This window comes from Conger conger, chromosome 1 (assembly GCF_963514075.1).
Source record: "Conger conger chromosome 1, fConCon1.1, whole genome shotgun sequence".
In the NCBI taxonomy this organism is placed as follows: Eukaryota; Metazoa; Chordata; class Actinopteri; order Anguilliformes; family Congridae; genus Conger; species Conger conger.
The window spans coordinates 71236726-71261987 of NC_083760.1; the positions used below are offsets into that span (position 1 = coordinate 71236726).

The window sequence follows — 25262 nt, forward strand, 5'->3', positions numbered from 1 at the left end:
TCATGTATAGATTGTGGAAAGGTGGGAAAAAATGGAGAAATGTGGATGGCACAGTTGGCCTTTACAGTACATTATATTGGTGTACAGAGTATATTTAGTCAGTTATAATGTAAAAATCTATTCCTTCGCAGTATGCACACAGATGTACATAAGCCTTACTGCACATCTTGGCTGCATTCAGAAAATAATCACTCTCACACACAAATGATTAAGTTGTTACTGACACAACATGTGGGGTAGCTTAAATCACCTGATACCACTTTCCCATACAACACTTGGGAACATCTGTCTTGATAGCTCCTTTGCAGATGTTTACAGTGGCACACAGTAGAATGAAAGTCAATAAAAACTCAATAATGAAAAAAGAAAAGAAAATAAGCCATAAAGACAGATCAAAATATTTTATTTAAAAATACTTCAGCAAAAGTAAATATATCAAATACTCAACAACTATAATTTATTTTCAGAAAAGGTCTTATGCTCCAAAATACTGATACAGAGCGAAGCTAAACTGTCTTCATTTTTTTCAATGCATATGATTTTTAAGTACATTTACTTTTACTCTTTAATATCCAACAATATCAAAGAGAGAAAATAAAACTTTACAACCAAAATTACTCAGATATAAAGCAGATATAAACAGTCATTAAAATGTGTTAGATGCTTTGAGGGAAAGGTTATGAAACTATTATGAACAAATAGGGAATTAAATTAATCTGTTAGGCATATTGTATGCAAAGGATAAAAAGTGTTTTAACATTGTTCCAGGCATAGTATTGTGTAAAATGACACAGTGCACATCAAGTAAAGAGAAACACACACTCAGTAACACACGCACGCTAAAAAAGAACTTAAATTGCATTATATGATAAACCGGGATTTAATAATATTTTTGAGCATAATATCAATCACATTATGAGAAATCAATATGAGAGTCCAAGATCCAAGGTTAAAGGTGGGTTAAGTTTGGTGAACCCCCACAGGACCCAGACTGTACCCAGTGTCATGAGGTAGTGACAGATGGACACTGATACCAATCTAGTATTTTCACTTTTTTGGATTATTATCTCTTCTCAAAGCAAACCACACATACTGAAACACACACACACACACACAAACACACACACACTTCCTCTCAATGCTGTACTTCTCATGGGTTTAGAACTCCCAGCAGTTTATCACATTTGCAGCTTCTTCAGCTCCCCACTCATCCCTGTGGAACCTGAAACATACACAAGCATCCATTTAATCAATTCATTACCATTATCATCACTATTTTAATCACCGTTATAATGTGACCAAATTGTGTTTGTTTAAGCATATTCATAAAAAAAAATGCAGAGGATTGTTATTCAATCCAATCAACTGCTATTGAAAAACTGCATCAAAGATGGCAGCACTCCAGGACCAGGGTCAGTCATAATTACAGAGCAATTCCAATACACGCATGACATTTCATTGAAAATAAGCACCAGCGTAAGCACAGGGTATTAATATTTATGAGATAGACCAGTAGCAGTTGAAAAACCATTACAAAACGAAATCATTTTGTTAGAGAAAAACAAAACATGCCCTAAGTGGATATGAAAAAAAACCAGTTAAAAAGCAGTTAACAAAAGAAAAGCAGTTAAGCCTGAGTGTGGGAGGCGTACAGACAGAGCAGTGAACCGCACGTTACCTTTTTCCCGCAGGCCATGCCTGTGTACCCAGAACGGCAGTGGCAGAAGTTGGGGAGAACACATCGGCCACCGTAGAGACACTTCTGCTTGCATATTGCTGTAAAACACATGTTAGGCTGTAAGGTTAGCCGAAAAGTGGAGCATCCCCATGATTGACAGGGTGCAAAGAATTATGGGAGACTCACGTGTCTGACACTGAAGCCCCTCCCATCCAGCTGGACAATGGCATGTGTTTGGCCCCACACACTCTCCACCGTTCTTACACTTCTGCAGGCACACCGCTGTACGCAGAACAGCAATGAAAGAAAATAACATATATGATAATAATAATAATAATAGTGAAGGAAACGTGAATGAAACATGGAAGTAAAATGCCTATAAATCAACCATTGAACTACTATAAAGGAATTTAATAATTTGAGAAAAACCTGAAGGTAAGCCCAAGTGAATACAAAATGCCAGGCCCTTGGTGCCCTCCACCCACAACCTAATCACTGTTACTACAGCCTGTCATTTAAAATAATGCTGACATCACAGCCACAGAGGACATGATGGCACTCACTGGTCATGGAGTGACCATGAGCTGAGCTGAGCTGGAGGATGAACAGGACATGGTGGCACTCACTGGTCATAGAGTGACCATGAGCTAAGATGGAGGATTAATAGGGCATGGTGGCACTCATTGGTCATGGAGTGACCATGGGCTGAGATGGAGGATGAACAGGACATGGTGGCAATCACTGGTCATGGAGTGACCATGAGCTAAGATGGAGGATGAATAGGATGAACAGGATAAACGGATCTCACTCACGGACACTGCACTTCTTCCCTCTCCAGCCAGATGCACAGGAGCAGATGTTTGGGCCCACACACTTCCCTTTGTTCATGCACATGGGATCACACACACCTAGAAAACGCACACACACACACACACAGCTACATTAAATCTGGAGCAGGTAAGCATTTCCTTGTTTTATGGAAACTTAACATACTCCTAAGGGAAACACACATACTGTATAAACAATAAATAGTTGGAATCAACTCTGCTAATGTTAAACGCAGACATGTCTGTTTTCAGGTGGAATATGTAAAGGGCGGAACTCACTCTTTTGGCACCGTTTTCCATTGTAGCCTTCAGGGCAGGAGCACACGTTGTTCCTCATGCACAGACCACCATTTTTACAAGGAGGATTACAGACAGCTGGAACACAAACAGGGCATGTACAGCATTTATAAACAGTATCTACTGTGCAACACAGTCTACACAGGACTGGATGCTGACCATGTAGTACTTTAGACATGATTTTTGCTATTCATTCATGTGATTGTTTTATTTTCATATTTCTGATCTCAAATTCAAGTGGTCTCTTGTAGCTGACTCATTTTATACATCAGCTGAGCTGCCCGATGATGCACAACCACATTTACCAAGGAGTTTGTTTTCACAGATGTCATTGGGGTGTGCAGAACTCATTCATATTAGCCTCTTTTACACATATGGATCATAAGTCAGGACTGGGGCTAAATGATCATACCACTCAATGATTTTAATTATTTCAGATATCAACTCTGAGAATGTAGCCTATATTACAGGGCTAGGATCTGTACATTACACTGTTTTCAATCTATACACAGTGATATGTGTCTGATAGAGAGACACTATCTTACCAATCTGGCACTGAGAGCCATAGAATCCACTGGGGCAGACACACACATTGGGTTTTATGCAGGTCCCACCATTCAGACACACTGGCTTACAGTCCGCTGGGAAGTAAAGACAATGTATTGTAGGGTGTAAATACATAAACAATGACGCCTGTATGTAACAGAAATATCACTAATCTGGCATTACCTTTAGTACTTTTAGACCCAAATGACTTTATTGAGAATGTTAGTGGAAGAATGCTACACCATGTTCCCAAGCTTGTAACCTTCCCCAGGATAGACTTTATTCTGTTTCTGGACTAAACTGTGTAAAGGGAAGACTTACCTGAGCTGCAGGTGGGCCCATACCAGCCAGACTGGCACTTACATACATCAGGAGATACACACTCTCCTCCGTTTTCACAGTGCCTGTTACACACCACTGCGGAGACACACATGCAAGTGGGCCACTTCAGGAAATCACACAGATAAGAGGACCACTTCAGAAAATTACATAAGCATAGCTACAGCATATAATTAGCAATTGCCTTATTGAATACTATTAGGAGCCTACTTGTATATACACATACAGTACATACAAAATACATGTATTCAGTTGTAACAAAACTGGACTGGACTAAATGAGTTTTACTTGTTTCACATCGGGGTCCCACGTAGCCGTAGGGGCAGGTGCAGAGGTTCCTGGCGAGGCAGGTTCCACCGTGCTGACAGGCTGGCTCACAGTTAGCTGGACAAGAGGATGAAAGAACACACCAGGAAAGCTATGCACCTCACGCCAGCTGTCAATATACAAAATCACTGAAAATCACTCCAACCAGTATTTTTTACACTGGAGATCAATTTACCGAGATCCTTTTTCAAAGTATCTCTCTCCTGAATCAGCTGAGTCTTCAGTCAGTTCAGATACCACTATTTTTATATAATTTCCTACTATTAGACTAATATTAGACTACTTTTACTCATTTGCATATCAAAGTATTGTTTCTGTTCTCCTGTTATTTATAAGCAGCTGAGGATTCCATTATGGAAGAACAATAAGTACTGATTATCAAGGAGGCTGAGCTGGACTCCCCATTAGCATTGCTGAGAACAGTTCTGGTGCTGAAACCTTATGGGAAATTCCATGGTGACAGATGTCACAACTGCCAGATATGTGTGTTCTATACAGCTACACAATAGAGACTGATGAGCTTCTATGACCATCAGGAGAAAATATGTAGGTCTCTTATGTATCTTATGTGTCAGTTGAGATTACAGTTCAGAGTGTGTAATGTCTGATTCAGGGTGTTTTGGCTGGTGGTCGGTGTGTTGGTGTGTTGGTGTGTTTACCTTCCTCACAGGAAGGCCCACTGTACCCCAGGGCGCACACACACGTGTTTGGCTTCACGCACTTCCCTCGGTTCTTACAGTCGGGCCGGCACACAGCTGCAGGGAGCATAGCGCAGTCAGGGTGTGTGTGTGTGTGTGTGTGTCGCTATCGCAACAGAACCAGGCTAGAGGGGACAGCCAAGCTTAGATACTGTTACACAACCCACAAATTACACCCTTAAACTGAGACCCATTTGAATGCCTAACAAAATTACCTCTGGTCTCATTTAGCCGTGGCTGCTACGTGTGGGGAAAATCATGCATGATATCCCATCTGAGCAGCTTGCACAAACACCCCCCAGCACTCTGACCTATGTGACAGCCGTATCCAGTGTAGCCCTCCCTGCAGCTACAGGTGTTGGGCCTGGAACACTCCATGTTGCGTCCACAGGGGTACCGGCACACCGCTGTAACACATCATTTCATATCTGTTACCATCATACACTTCACACAGATAATACATGTTTGCTGGGATATGGCAAATGTCTGGGATAAGGTCTGCAAAGGGCATATAGAAATGTCATAATAAAATAAAATGTCACATCAGAACAAGTGTGTGTGCTATGGCACGGAATGGTTCATGGTTTTTAATGGTTGAGCCCAGGTATTGTCAGCAGGGAGGCAGGTGACCTTTGCAGCTGACTCCATCCCCAGTGTATCCGAAGGGGCAGCGGCTGCACTTGAAGGACCCCGTCTGGGAGGGCACACAGGGGACCCCGGGGAAGCAGGGAGAGTCCGCGCACGTCACCAGGGCTGTCCCCTCCGGACTGGGGTAGGAGGGCGGGGTCCTGTCTTGGCTGGCCCCGGCCTTGTGTACCGTCGGGGTCCCTGACCCAGAGGTGCTCCTGTCCTGTGCTCCTGTCTGAGTCCTCCTGTCCTGTGCGCCTGTCTGAGTCCTCCTGTCCTGTGCGCCTGTCTGAGTCCTCCTGTCCTGTGCGCCTGTCTGAGTCCTCCTGTCCTGTGCGCCTGTCTGAGTCCTCCTGTCGCTGGACGACTGTCGCCGGTCCCAGACAGACTCCACCGCCCTGCCAGCCCCTGGCCTCTGCCCTGTAAAACACTGGGAGTTAGAGGACAAACCTTAAACATGAACCAGAACAGCTTGGTAAGAGGTCTCAACTATGAACTATGCATCTCATAAACCAGGAATCATCAAATCACGGTCCTCAAGGGCCGAGAACTGCTGGTTTTTCCACCCTGCCTTTACCTGGGAGTCAGGCAGTCAGTAGCACTAATTGTTCAGTTAATTACCCAGGAGAAAAGGAAAGACTACTAAGGCTGGATTTGAATTTGAGAGCGAGATTTTATCATCTAAGTAAGGAGACTCAGATTGTTGGTGTCAGTGATGATTCAGTAACCAATGCCTTGTGACTGGCAGGGTGAGCATGGCGGTTCATACCAGTTGGAGAGCCTCTTGTACAGGTGTGGCCGTTGCCATGGAGCCCAGACGGACAGGGCCCGCAGGTGTAGCCGGCGGTCAGGTGCGGGCTCTCGAAGCACTGCACCCCTGGGAAACAGGGTCTCCTGGAGCAGGGGGTCAGCGACGCTGCAACCACACACAACTGCTAGAACAGGGGGAACCTTCCAACTGCAAGAAGCACTTTGTGGGGCTCAGTCCAGCTAACTAGAATGAAAACTGTCTATCAGTAATATACACCACCACATATCTTATTTACAGGCTGAATGGCAGTGATTATAAGGCGCGGTGGTGATGACGAGCAGCAGTTGCAGGTCTGAGACACCCCTGGCTCCACGGAGAGGACGAGAGTCAGCCCGTCAGATGCACGTCTCCCTGCGTATTTGGGCTGCTGTTCAGTGAAAGTGTGAGAGGCGTAATGCACACAGCAGTGCTGAAGGCTGAACCCACGTTTGCAGGTCCTCCCGTCTCCAGAGTGTCCCGCAGGGCACGATCCGCACACAAACGACCCCAACGTGTTGTTGCAGCCAACTCCGGGGAAACACGGTGCTGACGCACATTCATCCACATCCTGTCCACACGACAGACCTGCAACGGAGTGCGTTCTGATGCTGGTTATGTATTCTGAATGTTAGCGGTACTGTATGCTTGTTTTTATAAGACTGTAACCTAATTATCCAATATCGTATTGTATTTTGTATTCTAAATTGATTCAATCGTAATTAAACATGAGAAGGGCATCGGATAAGGCAGTTATAAAATCTACAGTAATAATAATCCTCATCATCTTAAATCAATTCAGTGGGTACTGGGGTTTGACAAACAGTCTAGGTTTAATATCTACATTCTAAATCCCTAGTTTTTTTAAGAAAATGATCAACCATCATGGGTATTTGATTTTACCTGTCAGTCCAGGTGGACAGATGCAGGTGTAAGAGTTAAGCCCATCCACACACCTGCCCAAATGACAGGGGCTGGACCCGCAGTCATCCGTGTCAACGTCACACCTGTCCCCCTCAAACCCTGGAGGGCAGACACACAGGTACTCTCCACTCCCGGGGGGGAACTTAATGTCTGTGACACAGGAAGCTCCGTTCTGACAGTCACATGACCGCACCGAGACCTGGAAATCACACAGAGTTACTGCTGCAGGCCAGCGCACTGCTGCTCACAAACACTGGCTTTCCTTTGTGTTCTCAGAAAGCCAGAAGGGATTTCAATTTCAGAGCTCCCTCTTGTGGCTGTAAGTTGTAAACTCTCTGCACATGGAAGTTATCTACATAAGTTACCGTGTAAAGGTATATGTGCCGAATAAGCGGAGCATCACAATTATGAGTTAAATTGATATATCCACACGCTACATTCCATGGGTTTGTAGTTCCGGTTATGGCTTTAGTTTCAAACAACCACTTAAAAACCTGGTTTAAATGAAAAACAAAGCGTCGTTAGAAGCGCACCTCTACAAAAGCCTTTGTTTCTGCGCTGCAGTCATCGGTAACGGCGAACTCAAAGGACTGCGGTGAGGTGGACGACACCTTCCAGATGAGCAGGCCGGCGGGGGAGAGCAGGGCGTCCTTCGGGCCGGACTCCAGAGTGAAGAGGACCGCAGAGCCCTCAGGGTCCGACGCCAGAAACTGGTACACAAAGTTCTCCCCCTGGAAGGTCTGGAGCCGGGCCTGGACCGCCTGGAACACCGGCGGCTCGTTCTCTGCCCGGACGAGAGCAGCACCGGAACCGACACACACATCAACACGCAGTACCACAGTCCACTGGGTACAGTACGTTATGTTACATTCACTTATCCACAGTGACTTAACATACGGGGCGCATAAATGCATTAAATATATGAATACGAACTTACATAGACTGAAAAACTCATTTACCACACTATTACAACATTTAATTCTGTAATAGTATAGAAAAAGTGCTAAGATCTACATAATATTATTAATATTATTACTCTGTCAGGGTTTATTTTATTACATTTTTCAAAAAGGGGCTTCTTTTTGACCAAACAGCAGTTTCCTCACAGATAAAGAACTTGGGAGCAATTACAAGGGTAGGACCCCAAATGGCACTCATCAGTTACATGTGCAAACATGTTCATGAGAAAATGCAGCCATACAGTACACACCATAATGAGCATATACGTATGTCAGCTCAATACACACTACAATGTACTGTATAATGGACAGGCACCATTGAACATGAGTAATGAGTAACTTCAAAATCACCAAGCCCAAGGAAGCTATCATTACCCCAGGATTAATATACATAGATACAGATATACATAATGCCCAAAGAATAACATTGAAAATAATAGTGAGATAGATGTACTTTCTGTGATTGACCATGTGAATTTGGAGACTTCTGGGCGGCACTTCAGGCAGGGGCTGCTGGGATTGAGGTCCCCCTCTCCATAGCACAGTCCGTCAATGTTACACGTCTTCTCCTGAAAAACGTTACAGCTGGGAGTCCGCATTTCAGAGAACATACAGTATGTGCATCTTACACGGTGTACAGTAGGTTGTAACTTTACCATTGAACAGGCACCATACTGTAATATTCCTCATAATACTACATTATGGTATCCTCGGGAACATAAATATAAGTTAATATATGAACTGGGACAGGAGTGTGTTACAAAGGTATGGTACATGGGCCTACTCTGCATGAGAGCTTTGAAGGGTTAAATGGAAAATTGTCCCTTCCCCCTTTCAAATGCCAGCAGGCAGACAAAAACCTTTTCTTTGCTTTGATAGAAAACACAGCAAGGAGCCTGAATATGTTAAGTGTATGTGTAGTTCAACCTAAAAGACAAAATTGTTTCCTGTATTTGAGGAAATGTGAGCCATAGTAACTGTGGGAGGGGAATTAATAACAGTTGGCAGAACAGATTAAGTACCAAACTCCTCGTCTTGCCCACAAAGTCTGTGTAGCTGTCCTGCTGACATACTGCACCAATTAAAATGACTGAAAGCAAACTGCCAACTCGCTATATACTTCAAAAGTGTTTGATATATTCAGTACTTTGTACAGAACATTTGATACCTTTTCTACACGTAATCATGAAGAAATATAAGCATCAGCAGAGGGAGGTCTACTGGGCTGTCTTTGTTCATGTTATTTTGGTGTTATTTTAAGATCAGTCTTATTTTAAGACCCTGAAAGGACTGTTTAAAGGGGATGTGCCTGAGCTGTAATATATGAGACAAGTAAAGCACTTACCATGACAAATAAGCACACACCAGACCAGTAGCATGATGAATAAATATATTACACATTGTCAATGTCAGAAATGCTTCTGTTCCTGTGATGGACTAGGGTCAATACGTGTAAATGGTAAAATGGTTGCCATTTATATAGCGCCTTTATCCAAAGTGCTGTACAATTGATACTTCTCATTCACCCATTCATACACACACTCACACACCGACGGCAATTGGCTGCCATGCAAGGAGCCGACCAGCTCATCAGGAGCATTTGGGGGTTAGGTGTCTTGCTCAGAGACACTTCGACACAGCCCGGGCGGGGCATCGAACCGCCAACCCTCCGACTGCCAGACGACTGCTCTTACTGCCTGAGCCATGTCGTGTGTAAGTGTCACACACATACAGACCTGCTTGCACAATTGCACAGTTTCATTTTCGCTACAATATAGTGTAACTATGTAGAACTTTTAGAAAATATTATAATATATTTCACAGCAGATCTTAAAGTGGCGATATACTGATATCCTATTTATTTCATATACTTTGGAAATGAAAATGCTGATGGGAGTCTGTAAGATGGGACCCTTTTCAATAAATACACCACTGAAGAAAAGCAGCAATGCTCTCTAGTCGAAATAAGCCATTTGTAAAGTTCAAGGTTGAAGTGAGCCACTTGTAAAGTTCAAGCTTCTCATTCACGCATTCATATGCCAACGGCAATTGGCTGCCATGCAAGGCACCAACCAGCTCGTCCGGTGTAGGGGTTAAGGGTCTTGCTCAGGGACACTGAAGTCAGGCGGGCGATCGAACCGGCAACCCTCAGACTTCGACACAGCCCAGACGGGGGATCGAACCAGCAACCCTCAGACTGCCAGACAACTGCTCTTACTGCCGGAGCCAAAGTTGCCCCATTATTAACATCCTCCCGAGTATTTTGTTCCAATCACCTGGACTTGATAATTAGTAGAACTCTTCAACCAGGAACTAATTAGCTGGCTGAGTTCATGGATGGAATAAAACACACAGCAGGACTTTTACTCTCTGACCCCTGCACTTCCAACTACATCTTACCCCTGTGGCCATATTATTGCACATATTGTGGGTACTTAATAGGATTTCAAATTTGACACATATTGAAGTTTTTCATGAGGCTCTATGCATTGCAGAAGTCTCATAAATAAGTAATAAAGTTGTCCATGCAGCTTAACCTTTTTTTCTAAATTGAATTTTTAGAGATGTACTTGTTTATGCCACAGTAAATATACCTATATGCTTGTGAGTTCTGCTTATTGATGATACAACATACATTTTCACATGGCTTGGTGTCTCTATGCAGATGTATGTCACCAACCTTCAGAGTACAGACTCCTTCAGTGTGGGGTGTGCAGATTTGACATGCGCCATCAAACAGAGTCAGGATCTTTGCATTGCTGAAGCTGTAGCCATCATTGGACACCTACAGGAAGCTTGACAGTCAGACACAGTACTACAGAACTACAGTAAGTATAGGCACTTTACAAATTACAACTGCAAATTCATAATTATTGATGCACAATTCTGTTGAAATTTACTGAATTACACTGTTTAATACTCAATCTTGTGATGCCATCTGGATTTTAATTTCTTGCTTAGTAATTTTTAAAGGTTTGGCTTTGTGGGAGAAATCCATAAAATCATAAAATGACATGAAAAATGTTCTTAAAGAAGTAATGCTAGAAAGAAAACATACAAAAAGCTGTGTGATACTGTGGTTGACCATGCGATTACTGTATCTGACTGGATGTCGCATAAATTGGTTACAGAATGTGTCAGATCAGGTATAATATTCTATATAAGCAAAGCAGGTTTGAGGATACCTGCTAAGCAAGAGCATCTCACTTCTTACACACGCTTTGTGGACACAACCCAAGTCACTGATCCACACTATTATGGAAATTAACCAAATGAGAGGTATTGATACTCACTCTAATTTGCCATCTGGCGATTGGTTTGTCATCCACCATATCCAAGTCCAGGCTGTCAAGAGACTGACTGCTCTCCAGCGGGAGCCTACAGTCCAGGGACGTTGTGCTGAGGAAGGAGGCTGGAATGAACTGTGGGTCCTCCAGCACCCACTGCCCACTGACAAACTGGACACACACACACAAATGATGGAAAAGGTTATTGGTATGCATGCTGAGAAGTGACAGAGGCTTCTCATTACAGCTCATCGTTATCATAGCTTTAAGTTTAAGTGATGAATTTCACTTTTTCCTCCTGATGTTTCTTACATGACAGCTTCAGTGGGTAGCTGAGATTGATGGAAAATAGCTGTAAGGTAGAAAATATAAAACTAACTCAAACATAAGCCCTTAATACTGTGTAGTTATATTAAATAGAGGCCAATGACTGTTGAAATTGCTTATGATGAAAGACATTTCTCAAGCAAGGAATGTCATATTGCAGGGTAAGCCAGGTAAAAACAATTTCTTACTATGATTTTCTTCTCAAAGAAAATAAACCAATTTCTTTCATACTAGTTTGAAGATAAAAGGGTCAAAAGTCTACCTTCTCCTTCACAACTTCACATTTGAGTTCGAAGGAGTCTTTGAACCCTTGTCCAAACACACGGACGGTGGAGCAGTCATACTGCCGAACATCACAGAGCCCTGCTTTCTCCAGCTGCGTGATCTCTGGGATCTGATCTTCGGAACAATATCAGAAAGCCAAGCAACACACCGGGAACATGTTGGAAAAAAGAGAGAAGTTTCACTGACAAAAAAAACCTGGAAAAACTGAAATGTACAATCATGGATCAGTACAGCTCTGGATGAGTAGAGTGGTGTAGTCAGGAGGTGTCCAAGGAACCAGATTTATATTTTGCCAATACCGGTGCTAAAACGATACTGCCAGTATCTAAATGGTGCCTGAAACAATTTATACTGTTTATATCAATTTCACAATTATAGAATTCATACCAATTTAAACAGAAATTAGAATTGAATGTAGCACCAAAATAAGGCACTACAATCTGCATTGTGATTCAGTTGTATGACAACCAGTGCCATAGCGGTACCAGGTTTTGAAACCCAACCCGACCCTAGCCATAACAGTCAAGCGTGAGAAGCAACTTGAATCAAACAGTGCACATATTCCGGGGACACTTACCAGAGAGCACGCTGCAGTCATAGGAGCCAAACCCAGGGAAGCAGACACAGCCCCATTCAGAGCACTGGCCATTCCCACTGCAGAGGGCAGGGCACTTGAGGAAGGACAGGATGTCCTGGAGCTGGCTGCGCTCCCTGTCCCAGATCAGCCTCCTCTCGCACTCGTTCTCCAGCAGGGGCAGAGCGCTGCCCAGCCAGGCCAGGTCATCCTTCAGCTGCAGGTCAGCCAGGCACATCTCCATCACGCTGCCCAGCACCTCTCCCAGCAAGCGGCCGCAGCCCGCCCCCACGCTGGAGTTAGCAACAGCGTGCCGGCAGAGCTGCAAGGCGTGGCCCCGCGTCAGGCCGGACTCCGTGGGCCAGGAGGGCGAGGCTGAGGGCTCTGACTGGTTGTCCACCACGTGGTCTTCGGGGAAGAAGTAGGCGAAGCCCTCGATGTCGGTCTGGCTCAGGCTCTGGAAGGGGAAGTTGGCCACAAACGTGTAGTCCTGTCGCCTGCGTCTGCTCCGAGCCTGCGGTCCTTCGCCGGGGGCGTAGGGGGGAGCCCCAGGGGCGAGGTGAACAGCGCGGTCGCTGGGCCGTCCGCCCTGGCTACGGGGGACAGCCTGCCGCTTGTCCACCCCTCTGACAAGGTCCACAGAGTTGATGTATTCAGCTGTGACATCCAGCGAGGGTATTACCACGGGGAGCCTGACGTTGTCATGGTGAGAGCACGTCAGGTGAGGCTGGAGTCTGGCAGGTGTCTGGCGTGCCTCCCGCTCACAGTAGCAGTAGCTCCTGGAGTTTGAGGAGCTTTCGTAGGATGGCATGCTGTCAAACAGACTGCTGCCAGGTGGTAGCCTGACAAGACAGAAATGTGCAATTTAATGAGTACAAGTAGAGGACAAAAATACACCCATTCTGTACATTATATTTCTCAAGTGTAACTGGAATCTATGCCATAACAGGACAGGAAAGCATCTCTTCACAATTTCCAGTTTTGTAAATAAATATTCAAATAAAATATAGTGCAAATAAGATATTTATTACTTCTACAGAGACAGCTGCATAGATTGAAAAATAAGCAACCATTCATTCAGCCATGATTATTTTACAGCGCTTCTTAAAATATTCTTCTGAAATTATGGAGTTGTGATTTTCAGGAACTGGACAGTATCTGAAACTTACTTCCAAGCAGAAATGAATGTTCCATCATCCCGTACAGAGTCATCCCCTGCTTTGTGAAAGTCATTTTGGGGATCCCCATCGAAGGTCCCACATAGGCCCTCTGTGTGACCAAAGTCCGAGCTGGGGGCTCTAACGGTCAAACTCATCCCCCATTCCGCCACGTCGGCCCGGACAAAGGCTCCCGAAGAGAATGTGATCTATAGTTACATACAAAACATTGTTTCTAACTGTTCAAAGCATTTTGTTCAGTAGTTCCTCCCTGCAAGTTCCTTGTCAACATCTGAAATTCATGATGTTGTTTACTCCCACACAAACACCCTTAATCAGCTGAAAGGCCAGGAATGATATTGATACCCATTCTTATTCCAGCCATAGAGCAGGACTTGGAAGATATGGGCCAACTAATGGCAACATTTGTTTATGGAAACCTTTGCTGCATTTGTGTATTTAGTTGCAGGTATATGTCAAGTTCAGTGTTTTGAGTCCATGGAGAGCAGATACACTGTATGCTCTGAGTCACCTCCTATTAAAGTTCAGTATCACCAACTGATTTTTATTAGTCAATCTCCTGGTATGGCATGATTATCACTGCACTGAATTTATTCTATGTAAAGTAACATTTCAATACCCGTTTCAATGAAGCTGTTCATAATCTTGATTATGTACATGTGAGTTTGACGTTTAGCTTTGGAGTTAATTCATGACACACTGACACTACTATGGCATTCTCTACACACCGTCACTTTCCTGCCCTGGTAAGACTCTGTAATGCGAATGTTGCTTCGTGTGGGGTCTCTTCTCTTCACAGAGAGGTGTGGCTTTGTGTTGTGCAGCTCTCCGTCACACATGTCGAAGGAGATGACATTGCCTCCATCACGGGCCACAAAACCACAGGCACAGGATGATGGGTAATGTAGGCTGCCACACTCCCACTGACGAACTTGGACTTCAAACTCCCGCACTGTGCTCTTGTATAGCACAAAGGTCCCCGTCTTGTAATTATCATACTTCCTGTTAAACATATACCAATACTGATTACATTTTTCAGGAACATAAAGATGAAGTAATTAAAGGATCACAAGCAAGAACAAAATATAAAATCACATCCAGATAGTATACCCCTAAACATCAACAGGTTAGTCTTGTGCTGTATATTTTGTGGACATAGTACATGGCCATCACAGAACAACCTTATTGGTAGTGCTGAAATTCTCCAACTACTGCTAATCTAACAATGATTAGCATTTTGGCTCAGTAAACCTTATTACCATTTACCACAGGTCCATTTGCATTTGGAGCCAATTGTGGCAAATACAGAACTTACATTAACTGCCAGTACTGGGCGGTATTTGGAAGCATCTAAACATGGCTAAACATGTGACATCAATTGGCGCAAATTAGTCATGTAGTTGTCTAAAGATAAAACCATGGCTGGTGGTGGCCAGTGTTCTGAATGGCCATCTGGGTTGTTGACGTCTTTGCCCACTAATAAAAATGACTGTAGGCCAACATTGGGCTAACTGGATCAGTTAAACTGGGAATACACAGTAGTAAAATAAGAGTAGCATATGTGATGTGTCTTTGCAGCCTCCGGCAGCAGTGTCATAGCAGTAATGAATTGTTGAATGATAAAGGGTTGCACATAGTTGAAATACCTGCCATCAAATGTAATGACATGAGGGTCAGTAAAAGAGTAGCAGTATGCAGATGGAACATCCTTTACATGGATCTAAAAAAAAAAAACAAGTTAAAAGTAAAGCAGTTATTAAACTGGCACTTACATAAGATTAGCCAAATTCTACTGTTTTATAGCCATGGTTGAGACTGTGGCTCTCCTACCTGGATGCTCTGGGGTGTGTAACCACTCCACAGGAAGTTTGGGCTGACAACGGGTTTCACCCATATGGCGGTGGTCCTGTCTCCATCTTGGATGAAGTCGGTCACTGCGGTGAAGTGGACCGAGGCGGAGCTGCAGCTCCCATTGTGGCAGGGGGATTGTGGGAGCTCCACCTGACAGGCGGAAAGGGCCAGATTTTGGCCCTGCTGATCCTCCCCTGAACAGATTAAGAGAAGGTCTGACATCATTCTTTCTCCTCACAAATCAGTTATGGGTCTTTATCTGGACATCTGATCATAGCATGGGTAAAACATGAAGTGAAGCTGTGGAACTTATGATTGACAGTGGCCCTTGAGGACCCAGTTTCTCATCTAAAATGTAAGGTATGAGTTAGTTATGATGCCTTTACCTTGATTGCTCAGGCTCAGGTGTAATGTGAGAGTGCAGCCCTCAGATGGCTGGCCTTCTGAGGAGCAGGGGATGGGAACTGTGCTCTCCAAGGTCAACTCATACTCTTCTCCATCCTCTGAGATAGATACCACCTCTGGATTCAACTAGATACACAACACCAATGCACTCCTAACCAGCCATTCACACAAACAGAATTTATTTACAAGATTTACAAGAAGCGAGTAAATCCCATTGACCCCATACCCTGATCCCTGCGAAGAACTCCTTGCTTTCCGCGGGCGTCCCTCGAATGTGTGGTGAGTCGAGGAAGAAGCTGGAGCAGCCACAGTAAATCTGTCAGTGCAGAACAGTGGCCGCAGTGGTAAACAACAGTGCAATGACAGGCCATAAAGGCAAATATCTCATGTTTTACTGTTAAGGAAATAGTACGAGCCTTTACCTTGTCCCCCAGTCGCAGGTTAATTCCATCCAGCTCAATGAAAGAGAAGGTCTGGATGGTCGTTTCCTGCTTGAGCTCCTCCTTGTCTCCCTCGGGGGAGAGGCGAGACCATGCCACGATGTACCCCAATGAGCTGTTTGGACTCTGACCCCCGAAACTACACTTCAGGACGACGCTGTGGCCCGAAATCTCCGCTGTGATCTCGGGTGACCTTGGAGCCGGGAGCTGTTTAGCTGGGACGCGCACAGAAGCAATTTGTAAGGACTTGTGTTCCACATAAAACACTGTGTAGCACGTGAAGGGTATGGTAGGGGACAGTGTTATAAATATTCAAGCTGGTGTGCCTGCTCGCTGTCATTTATCACAGCAGGGAGAGAGGGTCTGACAAGGCTGACCCAGCTCTCACCCTTCACTGCGCTGGGACAGATCTGAAAAGTGGATGAGAGCCCCACGCCCCTGTCAGTGAGCTGTAAAACTGGCTGTGGGATAATTAACGAGGCAGCAGAAGGAGGATGCCACAGACAGCGGCGAAGGTGTGGGAGCCACATGCTAAGCTCATTACGGAGGTCCGGCATGCGAAGGGTGCATTCCACCCGCACCACAACTCTGACATTAATTATTCCGGTATCTGGCTGTGCCCTGTCGTAGCACACTGATGCTTTTGTGAACCTCACCTCTACAAGTCCCATCCATGTCCATCTCCTCAGGGCTGCAGACTGGCTTTGAGTCCGGCATTACTGTTGAAAAGAAAACAGAAAAACAAATAAGATCCTGCACGAACAGCTGCCACAAGGGACATTCTTCGATTAGGTTCAAATGCTCAGTGTCAGATTAGGTTCAAATGCTTTGTTTGTGTAAGGTAATGGTGGACATTCCCTTAATGAACTCTGGTTGGGGCTAGTAGTAAATCACTATAATGATTTGACCAACATACATACCCTTCAGCATCAACACATGTAAATATTGTGAACTGGATAAAAATCCATTCAAATTCTGTGCTGTATCCAATCATATCTCATGAACCCATAAACCAATGTATTTACCCACAAGGCACTGCAGAGTTCTTACCCTGTGCACAGTAGCCCATACACCCCTGTGTTGGCTGCAGCAGGTACACGTAGAAGTGGCCACAGTTGCGCACAGTGACGGGGATGCGGAAGAGACAGCAGTCCTTGCTGCTGCTGAAGACAAACTGCCAGGTTGCACAGGCAGTGAGCTGCTTCACCTCCAGGGATGGTGGCAGAGTTTCCCCCTCGCCCAGAGACAGCCACACCGGGGCCTGGGTCCCGCAGTGGTTCACCTACACACCCATACAAGTTGTAATGGCATGAATGAATTTCATGAATGTGTAAGAACCACTTGCAGTTAGGACATGTACTTTTCAGTGTATAGGTAAGTACATAGTATTAATGGGGTATACGTATTTGACACATTAATCAAGAACTAAGGTCAGATTATGTGCATGTCTCTGATTTCTCTTCGGAGTGTCTTTTAGATGAGTGTATATATCTATTGTATCAGCTGCTATTTGAATACCCCCTCTCTTCATCTTTGTCAGCATGCCACTTGAATATTAATGTCCTTGTTCTAATGTTTTAAATAAATGCACCCCCTGATGAATCACTGAGAATCTTGAGAGGAAATAGGTGCAGTTGACATTTAAAATGGAGCCATCAAGAGCTTTAACAGCAGGCCATGATCTCCAGCTGGAAGGAAATGAGAAACACTCCATCTCAGATGTCCTTCACAGCTCTGCTACTGTTTATGTGCAATCTATCTGCTCACCCGGGCACAAAGACCCAATGTTCACTTCAAAGACCTGCTACTGCCAAGGCTATAGCAACACAGTTAAAACAAAAGGCATTTATACACGATGTTTTAAGCAATCCCACAGGTGGACATTTCAGAGCCGCAGGCCAGCGGTGCAGTAGTCGCGGTCTTTTTGCCAGAGGCAGTTTGGGAAAATTAGTACGGTAGGTCCCCTAACACTCATTTGATCACCCTGGGGCAATACAAAAGGACCTTCCTTGGGCTCTCTGTGTTTACATTTCCTCACAATTCAACATGGAGCTCACAGAAAACAGCAGTCTAGTAACAGGAATAGTTTGAACAACCGAGATAAACCAACCTAGTGATGTTACAACCCAGCTCCAAGCTAGCTATGCCCTCATGCTAGTCGCTGCAGAAAAAAAAATGCTACTTTTACAAATATGAGTCAATTTCAGATTTAAATGCAGTGCCTTAAATTCTGAACCAGAATGTTATTACCAAATGTTCCCCAACCCCTTAAGATTGTGGTGCTCATTCCAATTTTCTCCTGGAAGTACTGGAACTCCTGCATGGTACTGCCCTCTGTATAAGGCCAACCACAATAGAATGCGATTTACCTCCACACATTCCGTGGGCATGCTGGCAGGCTTGTCAAAGATCTGGAACTGATACCAGCCTGGAGTGAGGGAGTGATCGCACACAAAGTCCTGCAGAGAGGAGTGCTGCAGACGCTGAGAGTTGAAGCTGACGCTCCGGTAGGGGTTCTGCAGAAGTGTGTGTCCCCCTGGAGCGCATTCAGGAGGTATTCCTGATAACAACAACAACAACAACAACAACCACCACATGCACATGCACGCACATAGACACACACACACACACACACACACACACACAGAAAAGGATCAGACAGAGAAGACAGACAAGGTGTAAAATTTAACGGAAATACATTTCTTCAGTCGATAAAGAGAACCGTTAGAAGAACAATCTGTAAAATATAGTTTTACTTTCTACTATCCATACAATAGAAACACCCCGCCTCCATCAGCCCACCCCAATTTATAGTCAAATATTGCTCAAAGGGCTGCTGGGTGGCTCTTTCGGTTAAGGCAACATTCTATGGTGCATAGATGATCCCCATAGCCTTGGATCAAATCCTACAAGTCTGTGCCCTGTAACTCATAAGGCAGTACTCAATTGCCAATTGCATCCCCCAGAGCACAGTTAGATGTGCTCTGAGGGATGCACATGCTCTCTAGCAACCAGCTCTTGTGGACTGCATGGCAAAGTCACAAGTGAAAGGTCTTCATCTGATGCAGTTCTATGTGAGCTTGGCTGTGGGCTATGGTGTGAAAAGGCAGGCAATGCCACGTTTAGTCAACACTGTCCCGAATAGCAGTGGGGTTCATACATTACAATATGCAGGATAATAGTAGCCCAAAAATAGAATCTCAAACAGTATCTCCAAAAATTGTATCTCAAGCACCCAGCCAGAGCCATATAGCACTAGGCCACCCTGCTGAGAAAAACAGCTCAAGGTGGTAGCTGGTTGACCTGTTCTGACCAGCTCCCAGCTCAACATGGTTTAGCTAGTTGGCTAGTTGAGACCAGCTCCCAGCTTGGTTTAACCAGTGTAAGCTATTTTTTGAAACAGCTGGTAGCTTGTTGACCTCAAACCCAGCAAGACTAGCTTATAACAAACTTGACCAGCTCAATTTCCAAGCTGGTCAAACAGGCTTAGCTGTTTTTCACAGCAGGGCAGGGCATTGAACAATCATCTAGTACACTATAAAGCTTCCTCTCCACCCCACAGCAGTTGATACAGTATCTAGTCCTCAAAGCTGCAACACCCATCATGTTTTGGCAGACAGGGAACTGCAATCGCAGGAGATAGGTCCAGCCCTACATACTGGACTAAACAGGGCCTGGAAAACTGCTAGCAGGCTGAGAGCGACACGTTGGAGAGATACACAGATAGGCTGAGCATCAAACAGAGAAAGGAAAGTAGCCCATGGTCAATGTTTCCCTGAGTGACATGTGTAGACATTTAGAAACCAGTGAATATGCTGGTGCATTCTATGTACAGTACACACTGCTGTGCATTCTGTTACAATTATGTACTTTTATTTCAGAGCACACTCCATACATATGTCACTGCTGGGAGCAGCAATAGCTCAGCAGAGTTCAGCCTGTGGAGTCCAGTTACTAAATATGGCCTCTACCAAAAGAATCCAAGGGTAACACCATAATTAGTGTAAAAACGATTATGACCAGAAAAATAGTGACATTTCTGGGAGGACATTAATGGTGTATGAAGTGCTGTCTCAGGAAATGTATTTCATAATTAAAGAAACAGACAATATATACTTTTTCAGATTTTGATGTATGATGTAACACAGTGATAGTAGACCATGCAACTTCAGTTTTTAATAAGTAACACTTCCCATTTTCTTTCAAAAATGGTACGTTTAAAAATGGTAAGAAATAATTATTTAATTATAACATTTATTATCATTGTACACAACGCCTCCAAGGTTTGTTCTTTCACATAAAATGCTGAATACCTTCATTACTGAACTAGAATCACTTAAAAACACATATGCCATTTTACACAGCAGCATGGTGGCAAAGTATCAACTATTTTTCACATATGCACATATTTGATAACGCCTATGCCGACCTAGCCTTTACATGCCGAGAAAGAGTGTTGTTTATTGTTCTGGGATAAACGTTTACAGAGGGTCTCATAGACTTACAGAAGTATACTAAAGAGGTAAGAGGATTGCAGATCCAGGCAGTGCAAACACCACTGACACCCAAGAAGGGCTAGAGACCACAGATAACAAATGGTTAGAGGAGAGTGACCCAGAACAACACTGTGTAGGGAAAAGTGTAAATTCAAAATTCGAATAAACTTTTATGACAATAAATCCATAGAGGACTGCAAACTTCTGAGAGCTTGATGAGAAGAAGAGACATAAAGGGGAAGAAAAGATAAAGAAGAGACAGAAATAAGGTTGTACAAAGAGTTGGGAAATATAAACAAGGTGAAATGAAAAGACAGTGGAGTCTGAAGATAAAAGGTCAAACAACTCAAATGCCTCTTCAGATTAAATAGCAGACTTTGATATTTGAATGCTTGGTCCACAGAGAAGATGACCTGAAGTGACCTGATTAGGCATCAGTCCCAGCTGGTTTACCCCATAGTTGCTTTGAAGGTCAGGTTGGACGAAATCTTGTTTATGTAAATAAATGTAATCCTGGCCGTTGTCCATTGAGGTCTTCCAGACACTCTCATGGGAAGCATAGAAAGCCAGACAAAAATCAGATGGCATGATGGACTACAGACTAATGGCACCTATCAGTATGAGTTCCAAACTGTTTGGACTAAATTGGCCTTTCTCAGAAAGTGTGTCGAAAAATGCAAAAGCCAAAGACAAAGACTATGTCAAATGTATACCAAGAAATATAGTCATATCACTCCACAGGCCCAGAATTGTCTAATGACCTTTGAGGACTAAATAACAGGAAAGAAAAATCCCTCCCTCAACCAACAGTGTCGGATTCTAATGGACCGGTCTAAAAACATGCTTCAAAGCTCCAAAGTGTGAATGACAAAGTGGAAGTGATTGTTTTCCTATAGAGAACAAAGAATTGCCTGAAAGCAGCACTGACATCTCTGCACCCAAACAACTAAAAAATAGCACACAATCAAGCAGCCACAAAGGCCATTCCCATGTGCTGTGAAAGTTGGACATGAGGTCAATGCTTGTCACACCCTATCATATTGCAGTGGGAGGTTCCTCTTTAGTGGAAGCCAGACCGAAACATGGAAGGATGGAAAAATGTCACTGACAGGTTCAGGGTAGCACATCTTTTTAAAATGTTATAACTAACTCCCAGAACTAGGCCAGTTGATGCTCCTGACTCCCAGTCCACCTGGGCAGTTTCCTGATATATTCCTGGTATATTTTTCTTCTAGAGAAACCCATTCAGGGAGTGTGACAAGAAAGACAAAAATCCACCCACAATGTTCTCACTTTTACCACATGCAACATTATGTGTGAGCTTAAAGAATAGATATTTTACATTTTTTATGATTTTTTATGATAAGTGACCAGACTGCACATATATCTGGAGTCACTGATACACACTGGCATTAAAGACCAGAAAAAATGGACAAGACCTAAATCCTCTTTCAGCCATTGTCAATGTCTTCAGCGCATTAGGTGCTGAAACCAACTCAAATGTCTGTCTATGAGACAGAAAACTGATTTGAATTACTTGTAGAAAGGAAGAAAGCTTATTTATGACAAACTGTAGGCTACAGATAACTACTAAAATATTAAATAAATAAACTGCTCAAATGCATAAACAAGAGACGATTGAAGGCTGAGAAAGAAGATTGCTCCATGAATGCAGAAAGAGCCACACAGTGATGCATTTTTTGAATACAGTCATGTGTTCTATTGTTTTCATTTGTGAAAATATTTTGTTCTGAAACTGACAGTACATATGAAAGTTTGGGATCATTGTTAATGTGCATAATTTGGCCTTGGAGATCCCCCCTGTACTTCGAATCCACTGGGGCAAACTGTTTACCCAGCCCATAGTTTTACAGGCACGAGTTAGAAGGCATTCAGGGGAGGTTGTGTCAAAGCGTCTTTACACCTTTACACCTCAACTGAAATATCGGGGGAAGGCTAGACACCATTTTGAGGAGTTAATTATCAGAAGGTAAGCGTTCACAGCCAGAAGAGATAAGACTGCATTGCTGTGTGTATTGTGTTCTTACACCAGCCCCACTGTCTGTGATATGGCAACAGCAGATGAACGGCTGCTTTGGCATAGGCTACCTCTTCGTCCAACTTTGGCACCCTTTAAGCGTCTTTTATCATCGCATCAGTGAGGAATGGGCAATTTTGTAGCGCAAAGTTTGTGCCAAGGACTGACATAGCTTACTTTTGCTATTGATATTTTATTTTTTAACAATCAACTTACCAACGTGAAAAGTTATTAATAAAGATATAGCCTAAAGAGTATGAATAGTTTTTACGAGTAATACAAATTTCGTTTGACTATTAGTATATATAAGTAGCTATATGCCCGCGCATTATCCACATATACAGTTCCACGTGTGAACATCTACACTTAAATACAGGATACCAAATTTAGTATAAAAAAAAATAGAAAAATAGACAAACGACGCTAGCGAAACCTGGCTGTTGCACGCGCACATGAAATGGTTGACTTACCCATTTGACAATATCCACCGGTCGTTAATAAGATGACAAGGCACAGAAGGAATCGTTCCACTGGATTTTGTGTCCCCATGTTCCTGTACACGAACCAAGATATTTCCTAAGTTATTTGAACCGTGAATGAATGTTACCTTCATCCATCAAGCCGGCATTCAAACGCCCAGCGTTTTCTCACCTGTAGGAATAACTTTGTGAAAGTCCCCATTTCATGACGAAATTTCAAGGAAATCACTCAAGAGCTCCCAACGTTTGCTACTGTTGCCTCAGCTGTCCGTCCCGAGTCCAGCACATCTCAAACGGTCTAAACTGCGGCGTGGGACCACAGATTCTGCTGCATCACAACAGAAGGGGCGTTCTTTTGCATAACCTATATGTATGTTTACATATTAAATGGTAACACTAAAATAAATATGGATATTAACGAGATTATGGACAAGAGTTAGAAGGCGACTCTGCTGCTATGAAAGCGTTATTAAAAGGGACACTTTGCGATAATTTGTATATTATGTTTATTGTGCGAACTCCATGTACAATAAAGTGCAATCATTAATTATAAAATTTACTTTCAGCTTGAAAAATACGTTCACGGAGACAGTGTGTGAAAGTGCAATCACAGTCCACTGACGTACTGTACATCATGTCCATTTAATTTTAAACGAGTGGCATATGCATTCAGTAAGTATACTTCCATTGGTTTTAGACAATGATATGCTATTATATAGCATAGTATAATCAGCTGGTTGACTTAACTGCCGCTCATTTGCAAGTCCAAAACTGAATTACGTATTGTTCTCTTTATATAAGGCAATACATTGTCATTTCTTTACGTAACAATTTTTTTTAAAACAAATACAAATACCTTTGACCTCTTTTCCCTGAAGGTTGGTAGTTTCTGCGAATAATCACTGGTAATGTTGCTGTCATCATTTAAGAGATTTGTTTTTACAAAAGTAAAAAAAAAACGTGTTTTAACTAATGTCTCACTCAGAAAAAAAATATTGCTGTAGCCATGCCACAAAGCAATGGAGGTAATTTGCCTTGCAATTTTCTCTGGAAAGCTATAATTAAACACATTCCATACATCTGTGCTCAAAGCTGTAAAGACTTTATTTACAAAACCTTTTTAAAAGCCTTGAATAGATTGGTTTTAGCTAAATATGATCTGGTGTGAATATTTACTTGCACAATGCACATTTGCTTAAAACATTCACAGCATATACTTTTAAATGCCAAAACTTCAGAGGTAACAAAGACAGATGTAGTCTGTGAGTCCTAAGGTATTTAATTAGTCACCATTCTGCTAAACAGAAAACCAGATGGTTGAATCTTTTGGAAAATCACACACTGCCAAAGAATTTGAACTTACAAACCAAGCCTGTGTTTGTCTCTATAAATTCTACCTGTGCCATTTGTATCACTTCCCAAAGTCAGATTTGCAGAGGTGAAATTTAAGATTTTCCTTCTATTACAGTATGTTTACATGTGATCAAGCTCTGGTGTTTATGGAGGTGAATAAACATGACAGACTAGTTTAATTCAATTGAAACAGTTAAGGTTTGAAAATGAATTTTTTTTTTTATCTTTCACTGTGTACACTTGGCTGAGCTTTATGTATTAATGCAGGATGGCCAGCGGTTCTCAGCCATGAAATGAGCTAAACACAATCTGTTGGAGGATGTCTGTATGAGGAGTTAGGCTGCTAGAAACCATCTGTTGCCCAGCGTTAATTAAGGTTGCTCCACCCTGTCCAAAGATGTGAAAATCATTTCTGGTATAAAATGAACCATCTGCTGTTCCCATTTTTGGGAACCTATAACTGTCAAAATGATATACAATTTTGCATGATAACTGAACCAAGTTATTCAACTGAAGAGCTGATTGACATCACGTCTGGTT

The 25262-nt window shown here is 43.2% G+C and overlaps 1 protein-coding gene across 1 annotated transcript; it reads right to left on the minus strand.

The window, feature by feature from the left end:
- Positions 1–387: 387 nt before the first annotated feature.
- Positions 388–23497, minus strand: vwde (von Willebrand factor D and EGF domains). The gene is given in 31 exon segments (XM_061256271.1): positions 388–1222; positions 1679–1776; positions 1865–1960; positions 2491–2586; positions 2785–2880; positions 3348–3443; positions 3670–3765; positions 3976–4071; positions 4674–4769; positions 5024–5119; positions 5343–5638; positions 5961–6255; positions 6496–6714; positions 7030–7249; positions 7584–7834; positions 8464–8578; positions 10690–10794; positions 11303–11467; positions 11886–12022; positions 12486–13324; positions 13652–13848; positions 14389–14662; positions 15307–15380; positions 15491–15705; positions 15898–16042; positions 16143–16232; positions 16339–16571; positions 17013–17075; positions 17407–17638; positions 18726–18916; positions 23361–23497. Coding segments are annotated over 31 exon segments (5316 nt in total). The 5' UTR covers positions 23440–23497; the 3' UTR covers positions 388–1207.
- Positions 23498–25262: the final 1765 nt, after the last annotated feature.